At 42.1% G+C, this 22,538-nt stretch overlaps 1 protein-coding gene across 1 annotated transcript in view; it reads right to left on the bottom strand.

The window, feature by feature from the left end:
• The window catches only part of LOC145352267 (BRD4-interacting chromatin-remodeling complex-associated protein-like), a 66,608-nt gene extending 44,642 nt beyond the window's left edge, over window positions 1–21,966 (bottom strand). Inside the window, exons 1-5 of the mRNA XM_080202008.1 lie at window positions 21,923–21,966; window positions 20,971–21,016; window positions 17,939–17,981; window positions 14,301–16,334; window positions 10,392–10,658 (exon numbers count right to left, since the gene is read on the bottom strand). Of these exons, the coding sequence (XP_080058134.1) occupies window positions 10,392–10,658; window positions 14,301–16,334; window positions 17,939–17,981; window positions 20,971–21,011 (2,385 nt within the window). The 5' untranslated portion in view covers window positions 21,012–21,016; window positions 21,923–21,966. The remainder of the gene's footprint in view (window positions 1–10,391; window positions 10,659–14,300; window positions 16,335–17,938; window positions 17,982–20,970; window positions 21,017–21,922) is intronic.
• Between the last annotated feature and the right edge of the window lie 572 nt (window positions 21,967–22,538).

The raw sequence follows: 22,538 nt of genomic DNA, 5'->3' as shown, positions 1-22,538 counted from the left end.
GGGATTAAAAAAAAAGAAACAGCAAAGGAAATTGATACGAAAAAAATCTTGAACAGTAAAAAGCAGAAAAGAAAATGAAACAACATTTTAGAAATTGGAACTGGAATTTCAGGCAAGAGAGAGGCAAAGGAGAAGGAAAGAGAGAAGGAATGAGAAAAGGAATACCAGTTTAACAGGCAAACATTCTAAAAAGGGGCGTCAGATGCTGAAGTTATGATGACATAAAAACTACCCACAACCAAGCCCAGTGGGGAGATGTTTAAATTCATGTAAGCCCATCCAAAATTTGAGGAATGAGGCATTCTTTATTTCATTTTGAGACAGTAGTGAAGCAAATTAACTGGCCAAAAAGAAAGTGGACACTACTCCATGCAAAGTAGGTAAGTGGGAAGAGCATTACTTTCAGATCAGGTTTCTATGGATCATCATGCAGTAAATAGGCTGTTCTTAATGCATTTGAGTTGGTTCCTGAAGTGAATAGGCAGAAATTTTGAACCGTAAGGAAACAGCCTGGGCAGACCTATACTGAATTTGAGAGGGTAAAGCAATTTTGCCTGTTGGATTCGGGCATTAAAGGTATATGCCAAGTGTGAAGCTCGGAGGGAAATGATTCTGCTGGAAGAATTTTAAAAATCACTTCTTCCAGTAATTAGAACCCATGCAGAAGACCAGAGTGTTACAATAGGTAGACAGACAACGGAGATAAACTGGTCCATAAATCCAAACACCTTTTTCATTACCCCCCCCCAAACTCGAGAAGGATAGAGAGTAGGAGAGTGAAAGGAAAGCAAGTAGTCAGGGAAGAGATGGGACAGCTAAGAATCCCTCAGGAATTTTATCTCAGGCTGGAACGGTTACAACGTGGGGCATCTTTGTGCAGCCGTGTTGGAAGTTGTATGGGAAATCCAAGGAACTTGTTGGGGTATGTAAGGGTGATTCATAAGACTGAAAATACAACAGATTCAGTTGGAGCGTTAAATAGAGCTTTGAATCTGAGTGTGAACACTGCTAAGAGTTCAGGAATTACACAAGAATATTGAAGAATTTTTGTTGAGAGGAAAAGTAACTCCATATCCCTCAAATAAAACAGCTAAGCTTATTATAGTAAAAATTATAGTAAGAGATATGGAAGCCACTCAAAGGAAAGGCATAATTTTAACACATGGTATTGGTGGGAAGCATATAGCTGTATCTTTGTACTGAGTGTACCTGGACCTAATGACAGTGATGGTTATCCAGAAGTTACCTGTAAATGGAGTTGACCTACTCCTGGGAAATGATTTATTGAGTGAAGATAGTCGTTCTCACATAATTATGGAAAGCCCAAGTGAGTTTAAAGAGATGAAGCAATTACAGGAAAAGGTTTGGGGAATTTTTCTTTCATATGTGATGACCTGAGCAATGACTAAGCAAAGCCCATTATCAGAGGTCAAAGTGACACCACAGACAGATATTTGGTTAGCCAAACCTTTCTTCAAAGACTTGGATAATCTGAGAGAAGAGTTTAATAGGTTTTCCCTAAGAGTTTACAAGAATGGTTCCAGGGATGAGAAACTTCCGTTATGAGGATAGATTGAAGAGGTTGGGGCTGTTCTTCTTGAAGAGGAGGAGGCTGGGAAGATTTGATAGAGATGCTCAAAATCAGGAGGAGGCTGGACAGAGTAGATAGGGAGAAACTGTTCCCCATCATATAAGGATCAAGAATGAGAGGGCACAGATTTAAAAGTGGTTCGCAAAAGAAGCAAACATGATGTGAGAAAAATCTTTTTCACACAGCAAGTGGGTTTGGGTCTGGATGCACTGCCTGGAAGTGTGGTGGAAGCAGGTTTAATTGAGGCATTTAAGAGGGAATTGGATGATTATTTGAATAGAAACATTGTGCAGAGGTATGGGGAAAAGGCACTAAGTCATGATGCTCGTTTGGAGGGCCAGTGCAGACACGATGGGCCAAATGGCCTCCTTTTGCACCATAACAACTCTGTGGTTCTCTGATCAAGGCTCAACAAGCTGATTCAGAGTTAAGAAAGGTCGCACAAATATCCCAAACAGAAGCTGAGGGAGTTCCAGTATGTTATTTTTTAAAAAACAGGATTCTAAATGAGGAATTGGAGATTTCCTCTTAGACAAACAGTGAACAGATTTTCACTAAATAGTGGTCCCACCCAAATATTGTAAAGAGATATTACTGGGGAGAGGCAAAAGCCTAGTAGTATTATCGCTAGACTACTAATCCAGAAACACAGCTAATGTTCTGGGGACCTGGATTCGAATCCCAATTTAGCAGACAGTGGAATTTGAATTCAATAAAAAAAATCTGGAATTAAGAGTCTACTGATGAAATCATTGCCGATTATCAGAAAATGCATCTGGTTCACTAAAGTCCTTTAGGGAACTGTTCTTAGGCAACTAGGCATGGATAGTAAATGCTGGCCAGCCAGCACCACCCATGCCCACAAATGAATAAACAAAACTCATGAAATTCTTACGGCAAGACAGGATACAGAAAACGGTGTGGAGAAACCTTTGTACTAGCTAGATCGTCACAAGGTTGTGGTACAATTTTGTAAAACGTGCCATACGGACCAAATGGTGGGGAAACCACAATCTACAATCAAACTGGTGCCCTTAATTACCATTCCAGTTTTTGGGCAACCATCTAGTAGGGTGTTAGTAGACTGTGCAGGGCGATTACCAAAAACAAAAGCAAGACATCAGCATTATGTATATCACAACTCAATTTCCAGAGGGCAAGTCTAAGTAGAAATTATTTGGGAAATGTTTGAAAGATAAATTTTAACTGTGTAGATACAATCTTGTGTTAAAATTTTACTTTCTTAATAAGTGTTTTAATTTTAAAACCTCCAGAAATGATACTGGAATTCTTACTCCTGTCTTCAGAAGATATACACAATTGTAATAAAATACAAATTGTAAATTGTTGTGATCGCTTAATCAGGATTTGGTCAGCCCAGCAATTACCGTCTGCCAGATCATAATAGTTGGCAGGACCACTTCCTTATTAGGATAGATTTATTAAATGATACTGGCAAGCACTTTAACTTCACAACACAAGGAAATATTGGCTTTTGTCATGCCAATTGAACCAAACCAATGCCAAGTTATGAAATTTGTGTTAAAATATTAGTCCAACCACTTTTCAAACATTAATGAATCAGGGTGTAACCAGTAAACTGTGTGGTTTTTTTGGATGATATATTGATCTACATCAACACTTGGAATAAACCATGCCAAGACTAAGACTGCAAAAGCACAAGTAACTTACCTAAAGAATACTGTAGGACAAGGAAAAGTGTTGCCAAGAACAGTGACAGTACAGGGTTTAGTGAAATTCCCTGTCCCCAGTATTAAAATAGAAATCATGAAATTTTGGGGCATGTGCTACTTCTATCATAAGTTTGTACCAAACCTCAGCACAATAGCTGCTCCACAAACAGGTTTTTTGCAAAATGATGACCATGAAACTATTGTCAATTGTCATAAACACCCATCAGGTTCACAAGTGTCCTTTAGGGATGTAAACCACCATCCTTACTTGGTCTTGGTTCACATGTGACTCCAGACCACAGACTCTTAACTGCTCCTGAAATGGTGTGGCAAGCCACTCAGTTCAAAGGCAATTTGGGATGGGCAACAAATGCTGGCCTTGCCAATGATGCTCACATCCCAAGAAAGAATAAAGAAAAATGAAAGGTCCTAAAAGCATTGCATTGGAACTGGAGTGGAAGGAGCCTGAGGAGTGTTCAGAGCAGGTCAAGGACTTTGAGGAACCCTCCGTCACATGATTCAGGCACACTTTGCACTAACACAGTTGCAAAGACTTTGGTGGGGCCTCCATCGGGGATAACTTGGTTGTCACATGGCAATATGCACATCTCAAGCAAGAAGGAGCAGGTCTTGGGAGGCAGGGACAGCAGTGGAGAGTCCCCTTAGGAGGGTGCATGATATACTCAAACAATTCTGGAAACAAGCCAAGCCTTGTGCATCAGGTACAAAGAGGACTATACTGGAACAGCAAATAGAAAAAGTTTGAGGGTCTGCTGGCACTTCCTGAAGCACTACAAATTCCAGGAGACTGAAGGAGACCATCTCAGTCCTTTGCACTGTTATTAATCTCCTGGATAATAATGTTGTGCAATGCACAGCAGATCACAACCATTCTAGATATTGAAGGATGCCCCAAAACCGCCCAAGCACTTGAATTAACACCCAATAACTTGTTCTATGTGTGACCTTGGGCTTATGTGCTTCAATAAGTATTTCCTCTGGATGAATGGTAGGACTCCTCAGTGATACCATCAGCCATATACTTAGTGGTAACCCTTGTTTCCATGGAAACACCTGCTGACTCTGCATGGAGTTAGGAAGAGCTGTGGGGTGAATCACAGAACTGCACCTGAAGCAAAACATCACCCTGTGAAAATCACTGACACATAGAAACAGTTTGTTTAGCTATCCATAGAGATGCAGCAAATGATCTAATTTGACCTCACCAAAGTTCTGAAGCTGCATTCCCCATTTCTCTTGCAGATGGAAGTTACATTTGGCTAACCATTAGTAACAAAGTAGACAGAAGTTATTAATTCAAAAATTCAGCTAATATTCTGGGTACCTGGGTTCAAATCCTGCCATGGCAGGTGGTGGAATTTGAATTCAATAAAAAAATGTGGAATTAATAATCTACTGATGGCTATGAAACCATTGTTGATTGTTGAAAAAACCCATCTGGTTCACTAATATCCTTTAGGGAAGGAGAACTATCCTTACCTAGTGTGGCCTACGTGTGATTCCAGAACCATAGCAATGTGGTTGACTCTCAGCTGCCCACTGAAATGGGCTAGCAAACCATTCAGTTCGACAGCAACTAGGGACGGGCAATAAATGCTGGCCAGCTAGCGATGCCCATGTCCCATGAATGAATAAAAATAAGTGGCAGCCTTGGCACATCTGGCATCAGGTAGCAGTGAGCTGCACTTTTGGGCAGCAGATTGTGAAATTCTACAGATGTCACCAGCAAATTCCTGGAAGGAACCAGAGGCCATGAAATAGGCCTGTCAGTCATGACCTTGACAGCCACTAGCAATCCATTGGGCACCAGCTGGTCTACTGGGAAACCAATCTCGTTTCCAGGAGTTGCAGGTGTCAGCACTATCCTGGTGTGAAAGCCTGAGCCTTCTGGGAGTGATCTTACCAAAAAAAAGTCTAAGTTCAGTACCGCATGGCAGATTATTGCGTAAGGTTAAATCCTCATGGGATCCAGGATGAGGTAGCCAATTTGGTTCAAAATTGACTTGATGATAAGAGAGAGAGGGTGGTTGTAGAGAGTTGTTTTTCAAATGGAGGCCTGTCATCAGTAGTGTGCCTCAGGGATCAGTGCTGGGTCCATTGTTATTTGTGATTTATATTAATGATTTGGATGAGAACTTAGGTTAGTAAATGTGCAGATGACACCAAGATTGGTGGTATAGCGGACAGTGAAGAAGGTTACCTGGGATTGCAACAAGATCTTGATCAACTGGGCCAGACAGCTGACAAATGGTAGGTGGAGTTTAATTTAGACAAATGTGAGGTGATGCATTTTGGTAGACTGAACCAGGGCAGGACTTACTCAGTTAATGGTAGGGCACTGTGGAGAGTTATACAAAGAAGAGATCTAGGGATACAGTTTCATAACTCCTTGAACATGGAGCCACAGGTGGACAGAGTGGCGAAGAAAACATTTGGCATTCTTGGTTTCATTGGTCAGAGCACTGAATACAGGTTTTGGGACGTCTTGCTGAAGTTGTACATGACATTGGTAAGGCCATACTTGGAATCTGTGTACACTACTGATCACCCTATTATAGAAAGGTTATTATTAAACTAGAAGGAGTGCAAAAAAGATTTACTAGGATGTTACTTGGACTTGATGGTTTGAGTTATAAGGAGAAGCTGGATAGACTGGGACTTTTATCCCTGGTGGTTTAGGGATGATCTTAGAGACATCGTTAAATAATGAGGGGGATAGAAAAGGTAAAGAGTCAACATCTTTTTCCAAAGGTAGGGGAATCTAAAACTAGAGGGCATAGGTTTAAGGTGAGAAGGAAGACATACAAAAGGGTCCAGAGGGGCAATGTTTTCACACAGAGGGTGGTGATGTCTGGAATGAGCTGCCAGAGATAGTAATAGAGGTGGGTACAATAAACAGTTACATGGGTATGATGGTTATTGAGGGAAATGGGCTTTTGTGGGCAATTGGGACGTGCTTAAATGTAAAAGCTGGGCAGCATGGACAAGTTGGGTTGTAAACCTCTATGACTCCAGAACGGGTGTGAAAATGGGAGAGTTTCAGATCCATTTTTTGGGCACATTCAAATCTGCTGTCTTATGCACTCAGTGCATGAAAAAAAGCCGAAACAGTTTCTTGGCTGTAGAGGGGGGTGCTTAAATAATCATAAAGCTGGCTGAGAGCAGCAGAAGACACCATTGCTCAGGACAGATCTTCATTCAGCCATTGCTGCTCTTAGCTTGCCTACATGACCTCCTGTGCTGTATTGTTGTTGGGGGGGGGGAGGTGGGGGGGCGGAAATCAACTTTCTCTTTGTAACAGATGAAATTAAAATGTAAATTAGGAAAGCAGAAATGGGGCATGAAAAAAAGTACTGGCAAATTAAATCAAAGAAAACTTAAAAGATCTTTTCATAAATATAAAAAGAGGAGAAGTATAACAAAAGAAAGAGTAAAGCCTATTAGAGACTATAAGTGTGTTGTCGCGTTGGAGCATGTTGGTATGGTTCCTAATGAATACTTTGCACCTGTTCCATGAAAGAGAGTGCTGATACAACATTGCAATCAGGGAGGGGTGAGACTTATTAGATGTAATTAACATAATGAGAAAGCAGTATTGAATATCTTCGGAAGTGGATAAATCCACAGGTCCAGTTGAAATGCTGTTAAGGGAAACAAGAGATGATATAGTTGAGGCTCTGACCATCATTTCCCAATCCTCTGTGGCTACAGGTGTTGTGTCACAGGACTGGAGGACAACTAACATTGTATGTTGTTTGTAAAGAGAAAAAGACATAGAATGGGTAGTTACAGGTCAGTCAGCCTGTAATAATTGGAAAATTATTGGAGAAAATTCTAAGGAATAGGATAATTCTTCATTTATAAACTCAGCATAGATTTGTCAAAGGAATGTTGGACTGTCATGATTGAATTATTTGAAGCAGTAACAAGGAGGGTCAATAAGGGTAGTACATTTAATACAGTCCAAATGGAGTTCAGCAAGGCTTTTGATGTGATCATCAAAGTAAAAGCTTCAAGGCAAAATGCCAACTTGGATGCAAAATTGGTTCAGAGGTAGGAAACAAGAGGGAATGGTCAGTGGGTGACTCAGTACTGGGCCCTTTGCTTTTTGTAATATACATTAATGGTGTGGTCTTGAACGTAGAGGCTATAATTAAGAAGTTTGCAGATGATACAAAAATTGGCCTTGTGAATAATGAAGAAAGTGAAGCCTGTAGGATATCAATGTAGGTGGAATAATGGCAAATAGAATTTAATCTGTGAAAATGTGAGGTAATATATTTGAGGAAGGTTAACAATAAAAATGAATGGCTGAAATAAATATGAAATGTATAGAGGAACAGAGAGACCTTGGAGTATATGTCCATAGATCCCTGAAGGTGGCTATACAGGGAGGTACGATGGCCAAAAGGCATATGGAATACTTATCTTTATCTGCTGAAATGTAGAATACAACAATGAGGAGTTTATGTTGGAACTGTATAAAGTACTAGTTAGACTACAGCAGCAGTATTGCATACAGATTTGGTCATCCCATACTGGAAAATATGTGATGACACAAAAGAGATTCATGAGGGTGTCTCAGAATAGGAGAATTTTAGTTATGAGGTAAGATTGGATGATTTGGGTTGTCTTTTAGGGCAGAGGAGGCTGAAGGGAGGCCAAATTGAGGGTTCTAGGTAAAATTCTAGAGTTCTAGTCCCTTCTCTTCTTGACTGAAGGGTTCAAAATTAAGGGCATAGGTTTTGGGCAAGAGGTTCAGAAGGGCATAGAACATAGAACACTACAGCACAAACAGGCCCTTCGGCCCACTAGCTGAGCCGATCACTTCTATACCTACTAAGCCATAGACCTATCTCATTAGATCCCATATGCTCAATCCCAATCCCATTAGATCCCATTTGCTCATCCAGAAGTCTTTTAAAAGACCCCAGCGAGTTCGCCTCCACCACCACCGATGGCAGCCGATTCCATTCACTCACCACCCTCTGAATGAAAAACTTACCCCTAACATCTCCTCTGTACTTGCTTCCCTGCACCTTAAATCTCTGTCCTCTCATAGCGACCATTTCAGCCCTGGGAAATAGCCTCTGAGAATCCACCCTATCTATTCCTCTCAGCATCTTATAAACCTCTATCAGGTCGCCTCTCAACCTTCGTCTCTCCAGGGAGAAGAGTCCCAGCACCCTCAACCTATCTTCATAAGGCATGCCTCCCAATCCAGGCAACATCCTTGTAAATCTCCTCTGCACCCTTTCAATAGCTTCCACGTCCTTCCTATAGTGAGGCAACCAGAACTGCGCACAGTACTCCAAGTGGGGCCTGACAAGGGTCTTATAAAGTTGCAGCATTACCTCCTGACTCCTAAACTCAATCCCTCGATTAATGAAGGCCAGTACACCATAGGCCTTCTTGACCACATCCTCCACCTGCGAGGCCGATTTAAGAGTCCTACGGACCCGGACCCCAAGATCCCTCTGCTCTTCAACACAGCTAAGACTCCCACCCTTGATATTGTATTTCTTCATCCCATTGGTCCTGCCAAAATGGACCACTACACATTTATCTGCGTTGAAGTCCATCTGCCACTTCGCTCAGTCTTGCATCCTATCTATGTCCCGCTGCAACTTCTGACATCCCTCCAGACTACCCACAACACCACCAACCTTCGTATTGTCTGCGAACTTACTAACCCATCCCTCCACTTCCTCATCCAGGTCATTTATGAAAATGACAAACAGCAAGGGTCCTCGAACAGATCCCTGGGACACTCCACTGGTGACCGACCTCCATGCAGAAGAAGACCCATCCACAATTTCCTGGGCTATCCCTGTTCCCTTTCTTGAAAATAGGAACCACATCCGCAATCCTCTGGAACCTCTCCCGTCTCCATCAACGAAGCAAAGATCATTGCCAGGGGCTCTGTAATCACTTCCCTCACCTCCCACAGTAACCTGGGGTACATCCCATCTGGTGCCGGCGACTTGTCTATCTTGATAGTGTTTAAAAGTTCTAACACATCCTCTTCCTTAACATCCACATACTCAATCTTTTCAGACTGCCGCAAACCTGTAGTACAACCTCCCAGATCACTTTCCACCGTAAATACCGAGGCAAAGTACTCATTAAGCACCTCTGCCATTTCTTCCGGTTCCACACAGACTTTTCCCCCTTCACCTTTTATAGGTCCTATCCCTTCCCTTCTCATCCTTTGACTTTTCACATATTTGTAGAAGGCCTTGGGATTCTCCTTAATCTTACCTGCCAAGGCCTTCTCATGACCCCTTCTGGCTCTCCTAATTTCCTTTTTAAGCTCCTTTCTACAAGCCTTATACCCCTCTAGATCCTTAACATCTCCTAGCTCTCTGAACCTTTTATACACCTTTCCTTTCTTCCTGACTAGGTTCACCACAACCCTCGTGCACCACGGTTCCCGCGCCCTACCAAAACCTCCTTGTCTCATCAGAACGTTATCGTGCAGAGCTTGATACAAGAGGAATCTTTCTCACTCAAAGCATGGAGGAGATTTGCAACTCACTATCTGAAAAACTAGTAGAGGTAGGAACCCTAAAAATACGAAATAAATCATTAGACGTGCAATTGAAGTCCCTTAACCTACAAGGTTGCAGAACAAGAGCTGGGAAGTGTGATTAGGCTGGATCACCAATTGTCAACTGGCAATGACATGCTGGGCAAAACAGTCTCCTTTCACTGCTGTAAATTTTTCCAACACCCTAATTCTTTCCCTCCTTAAAACCTAACTCTTTGAGCATTCTTTTGTCACTTGACCTTTACATGGTGCAACTTCAAATTCATGTCTAATTATGGTCCTGTGACATGCCCTAAGATATTTTACAATGTTAAAGGTACTATAAAATGCAAGTTGTTGTTGCTTTGAAGGAAGACAGCAATAATGATCTGACAGAGGGCAAACTGAGCTTCAACAAATGAACAAATTTAGCCACAAAATCACAACCTTAGCACCAGATGTATTATTCATATTCTTCCTGGTTTGGTTTCAGGACAAAGGGAATGAACATGTAATTGTGCAATTAAAGCCGCTGTGACGAGGAATCAATTCATACCTGGCTTGCCAAGGCTGGCAGGAAGTGGCTGGGCTGACTTTGAGGCAAGACTGTTTGGTTTTTGGGCTCCATTAGGACAGTGCTTGCTGGCATGAGGATGCTGCTTGTCTGTACAGCAGATCCAATCCCACTGCTGACAATAACAGACGCTGGGACACTGTTGGCAGTGAGAGGTGCTGCCAAGCCATTGGAAGAGGTCAGTGAGAGGCCTTTTTCCTGTTGGAGCTTCAAGGCCTGCTGATATAGGAGCTGCTGCTTTTGCTCTTTCTGTAATTGAAAAGGTTTTAAAAAAAATTAACTGCATATAAAAATGTATATTGAAATGGTCCCTATCCAAATGCAGCAAGACCTGGACAGTATTTAGGCAAGTAACATTCGTGCCACACAAGTGCCAGGTTTTGAGCAGGTGACAATTGCTGACAATGTCATAGCAATAAACTGTTCAAATTAAAAATAAGTGTAAAAAACCAGAGAGTGAGAGAGGGTGGGTGAGTGTAAGTGGGTGCATGTGTATGTGCTGGTGTGTGGGGGTAAGAGTGAGTGAAAAAACTGAGACTGAGTTTAAGGTAAATTTGCACCTAGCCCCACGTTTGCTTGTACCCAGGCCCCTGCATGCACTTGTGCGTCTCACACTGCCCTCCACACATTCCCTTGCACTCACAGCCACACACTCACTTCTGCGTACATCTCCCCAATCCCAAGGTGAGTTAACCTGCCCGGGGTTTCACCCTGACCCTTGAAGAAGAGAACTGCCAGAGGTCTGGGCAGCCCTCAATTCTGAGCATCCAAAAACTGCCACCACCACCTGCCCCAAACCCACCAGCTCAGAGGAGGAAAAGGCATACCAGCCTCACCCTCCTCTGCTTCGAGAACCCACCAGGCTTACTTACTTACATACGCACACTCTCACTCTCCCTCACATACACACACACTCACTCTCCCTCACACACAGGCAGCCTCTCTCCTCCACCAACAGCCAATTTATTTTGCCCCACTGCTATTCCAGCCCCCACCAGTCATTTCTATCCAAGTCCGGTACTAGCCCACCATGGAAAGTAAATGAGTTTGAGCCTGGGCTATTTTCCGAGATGTGGAGATGCCGGCGTTGGACTGGGGTAAACAGAGTAAAAAATCTCACAACACCAGGTTAAAGTCCAACCAGTTTATTTGATAGTAAACCCACAAGCGTTCGGAAACACTGTTCCTTCGTCAGGTGTGTGGAAGATTCTGATCAGAGAAGGGCATATAGAGGCACACGGTTTACAGAATACTGATTAGAATGCGAGTCTTTACAGCTAACCTGCTATTCAAGTCTTAAAGATGCAGACAATGTGAGTGGAGAGAGCATTAGGCAGAGGTTAAAGAGATGTGTATTGTCTCCAGACAGGACAGAAAGTGAGATTTTACAAGCCCCGGCAAGTCACGGGGGTTACAGATAATGTGGCATGAAGCCAAGATCCTGGTTGAGGCCGTGCTCATGCGCGCGGAACTTGCCTATCAGTCTCTCAACCAGGATCTTGGCTTCATGTCACACTATCTGTAACCCCCATGACTTGCCTGAAATTGCAACATCTCATTTACTGTCCTGTCTGGAGACAATACACATCTTTTTAACCTCTGCCTAATGCTCTCTCCACTCACATTGTCTGCATCTTTAAGAATTGAATAGCAGGTTAGCTGTAAAGACTCGCATTCTAATCAGTATTCTGTAAACCGTGTGTGCCTTTATATGCCCTTCTCTGATCAAAACCTTCCACACACCTGACGAAGGAACACTGTTTCCAAAAGCTTGTGGGTTTACTATCAAATAAACTGATTGGACTTTAACCTGGTGTTGTGAGACTTTTTACTCTGTTTTCCGAGATCAGGGTCTAGAAGGCCATCACCCCCAACCACCCCAGTTTCCATCCCCTCCATTGAACTTATGTTTCCACATGGTCCCCAACTAGAAACTGATATTCAAAATTTATCCAGCAGCTGATGTTGTGCCACTCGTCCAATCAAAGACTGATTTCAACCTGCATTGGCTACAGATCCTATCAGCAGCCAATATTCAGGGAAACCACCCTGTGATTGGCTGAGCAGACACGGAGCAGTTGTTTAAATTATTTCCAGGAGGTTTTGAACTTGAAATGATACCTACACTTGGAGGATATGTCAAGCCATTTAAAAAATGCCTTGCAGGCTACATCCAGCCTGTGAGCTGGTCCTTAGACAAGCCTGCTCTAAAAACTTGACAGCACAAAGCAGCCATTTGATTGGCACCCCATCCACCATCTTCAACATTCCATCCCTCCACCACATAGAGACGCACTACAGCAACTCACCAAGGCTACTTCAACAGCACCATCCTAATCTCTGACCTCAATCATCTTGAAGAACAAGGGCAGCAGAGGTGTGGAAACACCATCATTTGCAAGTTCCACTCCAAACCACACAACATCCGAACAGAATTATATTGCTGTTCCTTCTCTGTCACTGGGTCCAAATCCTGGAACATCCCAACAGGACTGTGGCTGTGCCTAAACCACATGGATTGCAGCGGTTTAAGGCAATGGTTTACCACCACTTTCTCAATGGCAATTAGGTGTGGGGGAATAAATGCTCAAGACTTGCTGTAACACCCACATCCAATGAAAGAATAAAACAAAGTGTGTTAGATTTAAGAGAAACCACATTTTATCAATATACAGATTTAAGCATACTAATGTTCAGCCAGAAAGTGTACGTCCCACATTACAACAACAACATGCATTTATATAGCGCCATCAATGTGGCAGAGCATTCCAAGGTACCTTTCAAGTACTATCAAATAAAAATTGACAGCTGGCCACAGAATGAGATATTAGGGACAGGGGATCCAAGCTCGATCACATCTTAAAGGGCTAGAGGGGTAGAGATCTAGAAGAGGAAATTCCACAGCTTAGAGCTCAGGTGGCTGAGCTATCAATGGTGGAGCAATTGAAAATTAGGAGAGGTGGCTCTCATGGACAAGTTGAGTTTGAAGAGGGTATATGGGGAAATACGAGGGGACCCAGAGAAGGTTGCAAACTCAGGGCTGGGACAGGGGGGAACATGAAAGGAAGTTTATCTTGCTGAGCTAAAGGAAGGGAAGGAGGCAGCGGACTGAATGGTCTTGATCTTGCATAGAATTTACTGCACAGACACAGGCTATTCAGTCCATGTAGTCCACGCTGTTGTTGTCCATTAGCTTACATCCACCCCACTGCACCTAACTGCATCAACACACCTTTCCATTCCTTTCTCCCTCAGGTGCTTATCCAACTTCCCCTTAAATTCACCTCAACCATTCCATGTGGTAGCAAGTTCCACAATCGCACCACATTGGGTGAAGAGGCATCATCTGAATTCTCTATTGGATTTATTAGTAACCATCTCATACTTACACCTTCCTGTTTTTGTCTCCCACAAGTCAAAGCATCTTCTTCGTGTCAATGCTATCAAATCCCTTCGTAATTTTTAAAACCTCTGTCAGATCACCAATAGGCCATCTATTTTTTGAGTAAAGAACAGCAGCCTCTTTCATCCTTCATGGTAGGTGTAACTTCTCAATTCTGTTACTATACTTGGAAACATGGTCCAGAACCAGAAGGAGGCCAATCAGCCCCTCCAGCCTATTTGGCTATGTAAGTATATTATGGCTCATCTACACCTTAGCTTCATTTCCCCACCTTTGATCCTGTCACCTAAGAAATTCTTCAAAATCTCACTGGGCTGCCAGTATTTTGGGTGAGAGTTTACAGTCTGTTTTTTAATCAGCTGGGATTTCAAATTAATGTGGAGATAATTAGTGTGAAGATATTGCATTCCTATAGCATATCTTACCTTTATGAGTAAAACCCGACCAGGAACCTATCAATGTATTTGTTATAATGTCAAATTACTAACCTGTTGGAAAAGCAAAAGCTGGTCGGTGTTGAGTGCTGATTCTATGCCTTGCTGGTTGATGGATTTGTCAGTATTTTCAGCTAAGGTATTGTTTGGTTGTGAGGTTGCAACCGAGAGTGGAGCAGACTTCTGAACTTCCACCACTTGGGACTGAGATTGAGTCTGAATACGACGGTGACACTGGGGCAAAGTGTGTGTCTGCTGTAGTCCAGGAACTGATGCTAACTCAGCATCAGTGGAAGGTTGTGACTTCACAATATTGCTCTTGGGGGAGCTGATGCTCACCTGCTGAACATTAATGGATGGTCCTAAAGATCCAGTACTATTGAGAACAGTTATCTGATTTGGCAATGAGACACCCTGTACGACAGTTGGGCCAGGCTGCATCACTGTACATTGACCAGATGAATGCGACTGTGAAGCAAAGCCAGCACCTAGTTGGCTGGGCACTTGAAATAGCGTAGATGGTGCTAGCGGACCAGGCTGTAGCTGCAGAGATCCAGATAATATATGCGCCGTTCCTTGGCCAACTGTCAGCTGCGTGTTTGCTGCTGTGAAAACTTGGCCAAAGTTAGTCTGGCTGGTAATCAATTGTCCTGTTACATGTTGAGCAGTCAGTATCTGCGCAGATAGGGACTGACTGCTGACTAATTGACTAGAAGTTCCCTGGTGCCCCATAACACGGTTTGTGGCTGGCTGTCCAGGGGGAGTTGATGTTGCACTCTGGGCAGTTAACACAGTTCCAGGTTGAATTGAAGAAAGTTGCTGGGGAATGCTGCCCACTGTTGCTGCTTTAGCCAACTGCCCTGGTAAAATAAACTGGCTTTGACCTGGGATGACAGCCTGAGCTACTGACTGAGGCTGGATTACTATACTACTTCCCTGGTTTAGAACTTGAACACTGACTGGCTTGCCCAAGTTGGACTGCACTTGTTGTGGTTGTTGCTTGATCAGATTGGCAGCAATAGTCTGAGCAACTGTTGGGCTTTGCGTTGATAACAGGACATTCTGACCCGAGGCTCCTGCTACAAAAGTCAAGTTCTGTTGAGCTTTTTGTTGCTGTAGTGTGGTTTCTGTTTGGATTTTTAATGCGGTCTGGAGGGCAGAAGAGTTTGGGCTAAATGAAGGCTTTGGGCTTATCTGAACAAGTTTGGGCTGGATACTTACACGGTGCTTTGGCTGAATTGGAGTTGGTGTCCTCTGAATTATTTGGGTCAATACTGGAGTATGAACCACCTGGTTATTGACAGTTGGCCGAACAGCAACCTGTTGTGTTGATTGTGCAAGATTTGTGTTGGCAAAGAGCGAGTTTCCATTTAGATTGGTGCTTGTGATAGTCTTTTGGATTTGTGAAGAAATTGATGAACTAAGGGTCACCTGACACTCTGAGGCAGGAAGGTAACTCTCGGAAGGAGGTGCAGACATCTGGGATGTTTGGCCAGGTTTGGCGAACAATCCTTGCTGATGGTGGTGCCCAACAGGCATCAGGGCAGCTTGGCCACAGTGTTGGTCAACCATCTGAATCTGTCCAATGCTGCACGCTCTGGGACTGCCATTGGTTTGAATGCTGGCTATTGGTTGTATCGCAACACTGTTCAAGCCAACTTGCTGAATCAAGCGTTGCACGTTAATGGTTTTATTGACAAACTGAGTATTCACTTGTTGTTGAAGCAGAGGCTGTTGTGCAATTACGGCAGTTTGCTGTTGCTGGGGTAACCCACTGAAATCTGTGCCAACACTCCTGAGGAGCTGGGAGTTGCCCTCGGCAGGTTGGCTTGCAGGGTTCGGGTGGCAGTAGGGTTGTATCTGTAGCACGCTGGCCGCCAGGTCAGCTTCCTCTTGCAATGTCTGCTGTGTGATATTAGCCTCCTGCAAACTCTGCTGCAAGATATCACAGGGCTCCTCTGTAACCTGCTGAACAGCAGAACTAGCTGGTGACCCAAGGATGTCATCTTCAAGGAAGGAGATGTCAACGCAGCTTGTGGATGAGGATACCTGGCTGTTGATTCCTTCACTGGCTGAAGCCAGCTGGCCCTGAAACCCGAGAAAAACATTTTACTTCTTATACATATGGTCAAATATTGAGGGGTTTGGGAGGGAACAGGTCAATTGAAAGGAAGAAGTGAGGTCGGCACATGAACAGGGGATTCCAAAATAACGCAGATCAAAACACTAACATTTTTCAATTTGCCCCAGAATGAATTTTCATCACAAACATGGGGATCAGTGACAGGCTTCCTCTCGCTGTCTACTTCATTTGTTACCCATGCTCCTTTTAAGGCAAAAAGAAATTCTGCATCAGCTCCTAATCGGTTTCATCACCAGATGGCCTAAAACTGGCAAGTTTAGAACAAAACTAAAATTATCCAACTCAAGGATCCACAACTAATCACATCTCCTGTCATTACAAAGAGAAAAACAAATAATGGAATCACACTGTGGACAAGGAGTCAGTCAGTCCCTCATGCCTATGTCAACTCTTTACATAATCACTGATTAATGCCATTTTCTCCGTTCTTTCCCCAAGACCATGTAAACTTAGCCTTCACGTATTTATCCAATTGTCTTGTGAAAGTTATTATTGAATCTGCTTCCTTCACTTTTGCAGTAAGTGCATTCCAGATCATAACAATTGGCTGTGTAAAAAAACACTCTTGTTACTTTGCCAATTATTTTGCTGTTCTTCCTGTCAGTGGAACAGTTTCTTCTTATTTATTTAATCAAAACCCTTCATAATTTTGAACATATCTGTAAAATCTCCCCTTAATCTTCTCTGACATTCAGTAAAATGTTCCTCTCACTGGAAGTGTGATCCAGATTGGGGTAATGTTCTGGAGGTAGGAATTCCTCCTGGTACTTTTGTGACATGAATGTTACTTGTCCCTTACCAGCACAAGCTTCAGTGTTGTCCGGGTCTTGCTGCATAAGGACACAGACTGTTTCAGTACATAATTTTTGATACAGTTAACTCCCCAAAGACTGTCCGCCATCCATAAAGCCCAAGTTAGGAATGTAATGGAATACACTGTTGCCTCGATGAGTGCAACATTCAAAAAGCTCAATATCATCCAAGATAAAGTAGCCTACAACACTGCATCTGTCACCTTCAACTTTCACCCCCTTCATCACCGGCACAAAGTAACAGCAGTGTGTATCGTCTACAAGATGCACAGCAGTAACTCACCAAGGCCCATTTGACAACACCTTCCAAAGCCACAATCTCTTGCACTTAGTCTAGCAGGGCAGCAGGTGCAAAGGAACATCATCACTTGCACATTTCCTTTTAAGGTATGCACCATCCTGACTTGGAACTATATTGCTGTTTCTACACAGTTATTGGATCAAAATCTTTGAGTTTCCTCCCTAACAGCACTATGGGGGTACCTATACCACATAAATGGCAACAGTTCAAGAAGATGCCTCACCACCATCTTCTCAAGAGCAATTCTGGATGGGCAATAAAGGCTGGCCTTGCCAATGATGCTCATATTCCAGTGATGAGTAAAAAAAATCCTAGCTTCTGCATTTTCTCCACATAACTGAAGTTCTTCATCCCTGGCAATATTCTAGAAAATCTCCCATTTTATAATTAATGGAGAATACTTCAGAAGAAATAACACGGATGGGCATATACTAACCTTGTCACTTCCATGCAGAAAGTCATTCAGGGCTTGAGGGTCACTGGAGCATAGAACAGAAGATAATTTTAAATGCTTTGGTTTTACTGAAGGAAGCCTGTCATGAAATATGCTGTGGGATGGGGGTGGAGAACACCATAGGAGATTTTTGATTAATGATGTGAGGTTCCTGATAGTCACTTGGTAGTATGGAACTTGAACATTGCTGAAAATAAAGAGACAAACTGCTAAAGCTTTTCACCTTGCAGTCATCAGGCTTGAGATAAGAATGCCAAATTTCAAAGGGAGCAACAATTTATTCTGCATAAAAAAAAGAAAAGTTTGCTGATTGATTGGTAAATCAACTCTGATGGGTCACACTGCCATGGAGAAATCACCAGGGAACTAGTGTTCCACATGCCTTTATTTAATTCAAAAAAAAGTGCAATGCCTGGACATGTTCCTTTTTCCTGCAGAGGACAGGTCCTTAGATATATTTTTCATGCAGTATAAATTGTTGCTCTTTTTGAAATTCAGCATTTTAATGTCTGTCCTGATGAGCGCAAGATGAAAAATTTCACAGCTTGTTGCTTTTTTTCAGCAATACTCAAGCTCCCTGATAGTTTAGTCACATTTACTCAAAGTACCAATTTAGGTACAGCTACAAAACACAATCAGAAGATTATTTGAATATTGGTCTCATTTATCTCAGGTGGCAAAGGATAGAAAAAGATACTTCAGTTGCACAGAACATTGGCTAGACCCCTTTATGATCTCAGCACCACACCCCAGAAAGGATATATTGGCCTTAGAGAGGATAGTGTGACACAGATATCTAAAAGGTTTCAGCTGTGAAGAGAGATTGGTTTACATTTCCTCTGGTTTATAAAGTGACCTGATTAAGGTGTTTAAAATGATAAATTGGATATAAATGGATAGATACTATTTCTCTGATGGAAGAGTCCAAAGCAAAGGAGCATAAACTTAAACATTAGAGCTGGGGTAGCATTTGTAAAAGGTAGACCATGTCTTGATGGATCTGATTAAATATTGTAAAGAGGCATCTCAAGTGTTGAACAGGAAACCATATATTTTTTATTCTACTGGTGTCCCCAAAGCATTTGATGAAGTTCTCTATATGAGGCTGTTAGCTAAAGAAACCCAAAAAATTGAAGGCAAATAATTGACCTGGTTAGAAAGTGGAACAATACGCGAATGGGCAGGTACTTGAATGGGCAACGTCCCACAAGGATCTGTGTCAGAACTGCAACTATTCACTGTATTTGTTAGTAACTTACATAGACAAATTTTCCAATGACATCAAGGTACTAAGCATCGTAAGCAATTTAAACGGAAGTGTAAAATTACAAAGAGATATTGGTAGATTTAGTGAATAGGAAAAGATGTGGCAAATGGATTTCAATTTAGGCAAATATGAAATCATCTACTTTAGATCTCAAAAGGATAGAACAGGATACTTTCTCAAGCCAAAAGAGAAAACACTGGAAAATCTCAGCAGGTCTGGCAGCATCTGTAAGGAAAGAAGAGAGCTGATGTTTCGAGTCCAGATGATCCTTTGTCAAAGCTTTGACAAAGGGTCATTTTGGACTCGAAACATCAGCTCTCTTCTTTCCTTACAGATGCTGCCAGACCTGCTGAGATTTTCCAGTGTTTTCTCTTTTGGTTTCAGATTCCAGCATCCACAGTAATTTGCTTTTCTTAGGGTACTTTCTCAATCATCCAGAGAAACCTGGGGTCCAAATATATAGATCCATTAAAATGTAATGAAAATAAAAGAAAAGGTTAAGGAACACTGGTCTTTATGTGTAGAAGACTGGAATATAAGGGTGTAGAGGTCATGCTTCAACTATAGAAAACCCTCATTAAACCACAGCTGGAGTACTGTGAGCAGCTCCGAGATTGAGATACAGTTCATAATGGTCTAAATTAATGATTGAACAGCTTGAAGGATGAATAGTCGCCTCCTGTTCCAATGTCCTATGTGACGATTTTATTGCTGATGCTTTAACTGTATCAATTCACATGCTGTGAATAATGATTTAAGTTCTTTTCAATTCCAGCTGCCAATTTAATGGACTAAATTAATTAATGGCATTGAAGTTGCATTTTATAATTGCCAAATATCAAAGATCAAGACTGAGGTGGCAAATGAAGTTTAATGCGGAAAAGTGTGAGGTGATTCACTTTGGAAGGAGTAAGAGGAATACAGAGTACTGGGCTAACAGTAAGATGCTTGGTAGTGTGAATGAGCAGAGAGATCTCGGTGTCCATGTGCATAGAACCCTGAAAGTTGGCACCCAGGTTGATGGGGTTGTTAAGAAGGCGTACGGTGTGTTAGCTTTTATTGATGGAGGGATTGAATTTTGGGATCATGAAGTCATGTTATAGCTGTAAACTCTGGTGTGGCCGCACTTGGAGTATTGCATCCAGTTCTGGTCGCCGCATTAAAGGAAGGATGTGGAAGCATTGGAAAGGGTGCAGAGGAGATTTACCAGGATGTTGCCTGGTATGGTGGGAAGGCCTTATGAGGAAAGACTGAGGGACTTGAGGCTGTTTTCGTTAGAGAGAAGGAGGTTAAGAGGTGACTTAATAGAGGCATACATGATCAGAGAATTAGATAGGGTGGACAGTCAGTTGGAGATGGCTACCATGAGGGGACATAGCTTTAAACTGAGGGGTGATAGATATAGGACAGATGTCAGAGGTAGGTACTCAGAGAGTAGTAAGGGCGTGGAATGCCCTGCCTGCAACAGTAGTGGACTCGCCAGCATTAAGGGCATTTAAATGGTCATTGGATAAACATATGGATGATATTGGAATAGTGTAGGTTAGATAGGCTTTAGGTTGGATTCACAGGTCGGCACAACATCGAGGGCTGAAGGGCCTGTAATGTTCCATGTTCTATGTGAATACAAAGTTTGAAACGTACTTCTAACTATTTAATGAAATCACCTGACCAAAAAACCTTTAAAACACATTGCTGTAAACAGATACTTGAGTTTAAAACAGGTTTAATAATAAGACAAACTTACCAAATAACATCCAGTAAACACCTGCCATCTTCATCATCCATGACAACTATGAAGAAAGACATTTAATTCTTGAAAAGAATAATGGTTATATCCTTCATCAACATTTAATCACACTAGTAATATTCCTAATCATTCTTGGAATTTTTTTGTTAGGTTACATATATATGTATATCGATTTAAAAAATAATTTGTCAATAAGATGGCTAAATTCCTATCCTGTGCTGAGGTAACTAATTTCAGGAAGGTTAGACATTAGGGTCTAGCAGTTTCCTGTTTGATAAAGAAGAAATAAAATCCAGTCATCCCTTTCTCTATTCCAGTTACCCTGACGTAAAGCATGAGCATGATATGCAAAAGAAGTGAGCTGTTGCAATCTGGAATGTGTTGCACAAAAGAATGCTGGAAACAGATTTAATAGTAACTTTTAAAAGAGCATTGGAAAAATACTTGCTGGAAAAAAATCTAAAGGGCAATGGGGAAAGAGCAGGGAAATGGGACTTAATGGTTAGTACTATCAAAGAGCAGTTACAGGTGCAATGGGCTGAACAGCCCCTTTCTGTGTTCTTTCATCCTATCAGAGCTAGTCTTGTCCAATGATGTTCAAATAATTTATCTGATCATAAAATTATACGCAACAAATTTCAACAGCAATCTACTTCATCATTTGTTGTATGTATGGGAATATACAGGTGTCTTTCCTTATCCCACACCTACTCTTTAATTTGTCTCCCTTTACCTGGCCAGCAGGCTGGACTAAAGACTACCAATATTTCAGATCTGCTTCCATGCCATCACCTTCTGAAAACTATCTAATGTTGGAAATTTTCTGGAGCACATCAGCATGGGTAGAGGTGTCTCCACTGAAACCTCTCTGACCCACGTAACTCACATTATTATTAGTACAGAGCAGTTTTTGTGTCATCCTGCAGCGACAGTCTTATATTACACTTACATTGATGGACGTCCTTCGCAGGCTCCAGCAACTGCCTAAAACAGTCAAACTGTATGGCATGACACCAAGTCCATGGGGCAATGGAAGAGCATGATGTCATCAATGAACCACTGTTGGCAGATAAAAAAGCTTTGAATTTCTGTTGCAAGTGTCAGAATGAGATGAGGATTTGACATGATTTAAAAGCTTTCATGAAGGAGCTTCAATTCTATACAGTGAAAGGGTTTTATAGGCTCCCACAAACCGTAAAATGAGAGGGCCTGGGGCTCACTCAGATTGTCTAGACTTGGGTTCAAATCCTGCACTGTCTGACCTAGAGCTGGGAGTGTTATCATTGAATCAAAGGATCATCCTACTATACATGACGGTAAAATGATATATATATTATCTCCCTTCACATTTAATGCTCATTCAAGTATCTGTTTAAAGTGGCATCAAGAATGATTGCAAATTCCAGAATGAGGAGACTAATATTTTAATGTACTGAGTTGTTGAAATTTGATCTGGTATGCACTGCCTGAAAGAAATGAGGAATCAGATTCAATAGTAATCTACAAAAGGAAGTTGAATAAATACTTGAAGAAGAAAATTTGCAGTGTTCTAAGGAAAGGCCAGG

This window comes from Carcharhinus amblyrhynchos, chromosome 14, assembly GCF_965287045.1.
Source record: "Carcharhinus amblyrhynchos chromosome 14, sCarAmb.v2.hapA, whole genome shotgun sequence".
NCBI classification, from domain to species: Eukaryota; Metazoa; Chordata; class Chondrichthyes; order Carcharhiniformes; family Carcharhinidae; genus Carcharhinus; species Carcharhinus amblyrhynchos.
Note: the sequence above shows the minus strand (reverse complement) of the source record. Positions and strands in the feature narration are given on the sequence as shown.